Raw genomic sequence first — 1338 nt, 5'->3', positions numbered from 1 at the left:
TTGTGTGTGAGTCCGTGCGTAATTGTTTGAGTGTTAAGGTGTGTTTGTGTATTCGTGTTTGCTTGTGTGTGTATGTGTGTGTATATATGTGTGAGTGTGTGTGTTTGTGTGTGTGCGTGTGTGTGTGTGTGTGTGTGTGTGTGAGTGAGAGAGAGAGAGAGAGAGAGGGGGTGGAGGAGAGTATTATCCCGTGTGTAAGGGCATGTGTGTTTGTTTTTCATCCAAAATGTGTCGATTGGGGCGTAAACCGTTTAGGTTCATGTATAGCCATTACAAGCATTGCAACTGTGAATGGATCTGTAGAAGGAAGGAGAATTCTCCTTGTGGTTTTTTGTTTGTTTGTTTGTTTGTTTTGCTTTGGGTTTGTTTATTTTTGTTTCTTTGTTGTTGTTTTGTTTGTTGTTGGTTTTTTGTTTTTTTAGGGGGGGGGGTAGTTGTTGGTCTTTTCCTTCGGTATGTGAATATTATGTTTGTTTTGATGCTGTTTTCTTGTGCTGAAGATTGGTAGGTGGTGTACAAACTTTTGATGTTATTAACCGTTTAGAAATCTTATGCATAGCTAAAGAAAGATGTTATTTCTAAATGTTTATCTTATTTCCTGTAGAGCTGGGGGAACAATCTTTTCCGGAACCGATTCCCACAATTAATGCTATGGAAGAAAAGTTCCGACGCCTTGTTACGTAAACCAACGTTACCAGTTCATTCAATCATTAAAATGTTCTTTTTTTTTAGAAATTATTTTGGAAAAAAAAAAGGTGATCCTTCGTAGTGTAACGAGATCAAGGTTATCCTAAATCCTGACGATGTTCCCAACCAAAAAGGTAACCACCGGAAGAAATCACGTTATTAGAAAGTAAGTAATTGGGTTCGGAGTCAATTCTTCCGACTCAGAGCTTTCAATAACCAGGAACCTAGTCGCCCAACACTAATTTCTGAATGTTTCTCTCTTTTTCCAGCTGTTCCAGCCAAGAAAAACCCTGGTGACGGAGCCAGCTCAGTACATGTCTTCCACTCTCTCCTGGCTGTGGCAAACCTGCTGGTCTTCATCGCTGTTTTTGGATAGCACTGAAGGGATTTAAAATGTTCCATTTTTTTCGTGCTTCGACGGCTTAGAGCTCTCCATTTTTTGCCACGGTCGAAGCAAGAGGCAAACTAGTTTAGTACATGTAAATGATAGCGTTATCCTGTTGATCAAGGGCTGGCTTGTGTTAGCATTGAAGAACAAAGTCCTCGATGAAAGAAACTGAACACGTTTACAGTTTCTTAGTTGTTGTTGTTTTTTTTTTATCTTTTTGATTTGTTTTGTTTTGGTTGTTGTTTTTGGAGGCAGGAAAGTGG

At 39.3% G+C, this 1338-nt stretch overlaps 1 protein-coding gene across 1 annotated transcript in view; it reads left to right on the top strand.

The window, feature by feature from the left end:
- Window positions 1-1329, top strand: part of LOC101845214 — a gene marked incomplete at its 5' end in the record, with an annotated part of 33865 nt that extends 32536 nt beyond the window's left edge. Inside the window, 1 exon segment of the mRNA XM_005113079.3 lies at window positions 957-1329. Within this exon segment, the coding sequence (XP_005113136.2) occupies window positions 957-1063 (107 nt within the window).
- Window positions 1330-1338: the final 9 nt, after the last annotated feature.

Source organism: Aplysia californica, unplaced genomic scaffold (genome assembly GCF_000002075.1).
Source record: "Aplysia californica isolate F4 #8 unplaced genomic scaffold, AplCal3.0 scaffold01599, whole genome shotgun sequence".
Lineage (NCBI taxonomy): Eukaryota > Metazoa > Mollusca > Gastropoda > Aplysiida > Aplysiidae > Aplysia > Aplysia californica.
Note: the sequence above shows the minus strand (reverse complement) of the source record. Positions and strands in the feature narration are given on the sequence as shown.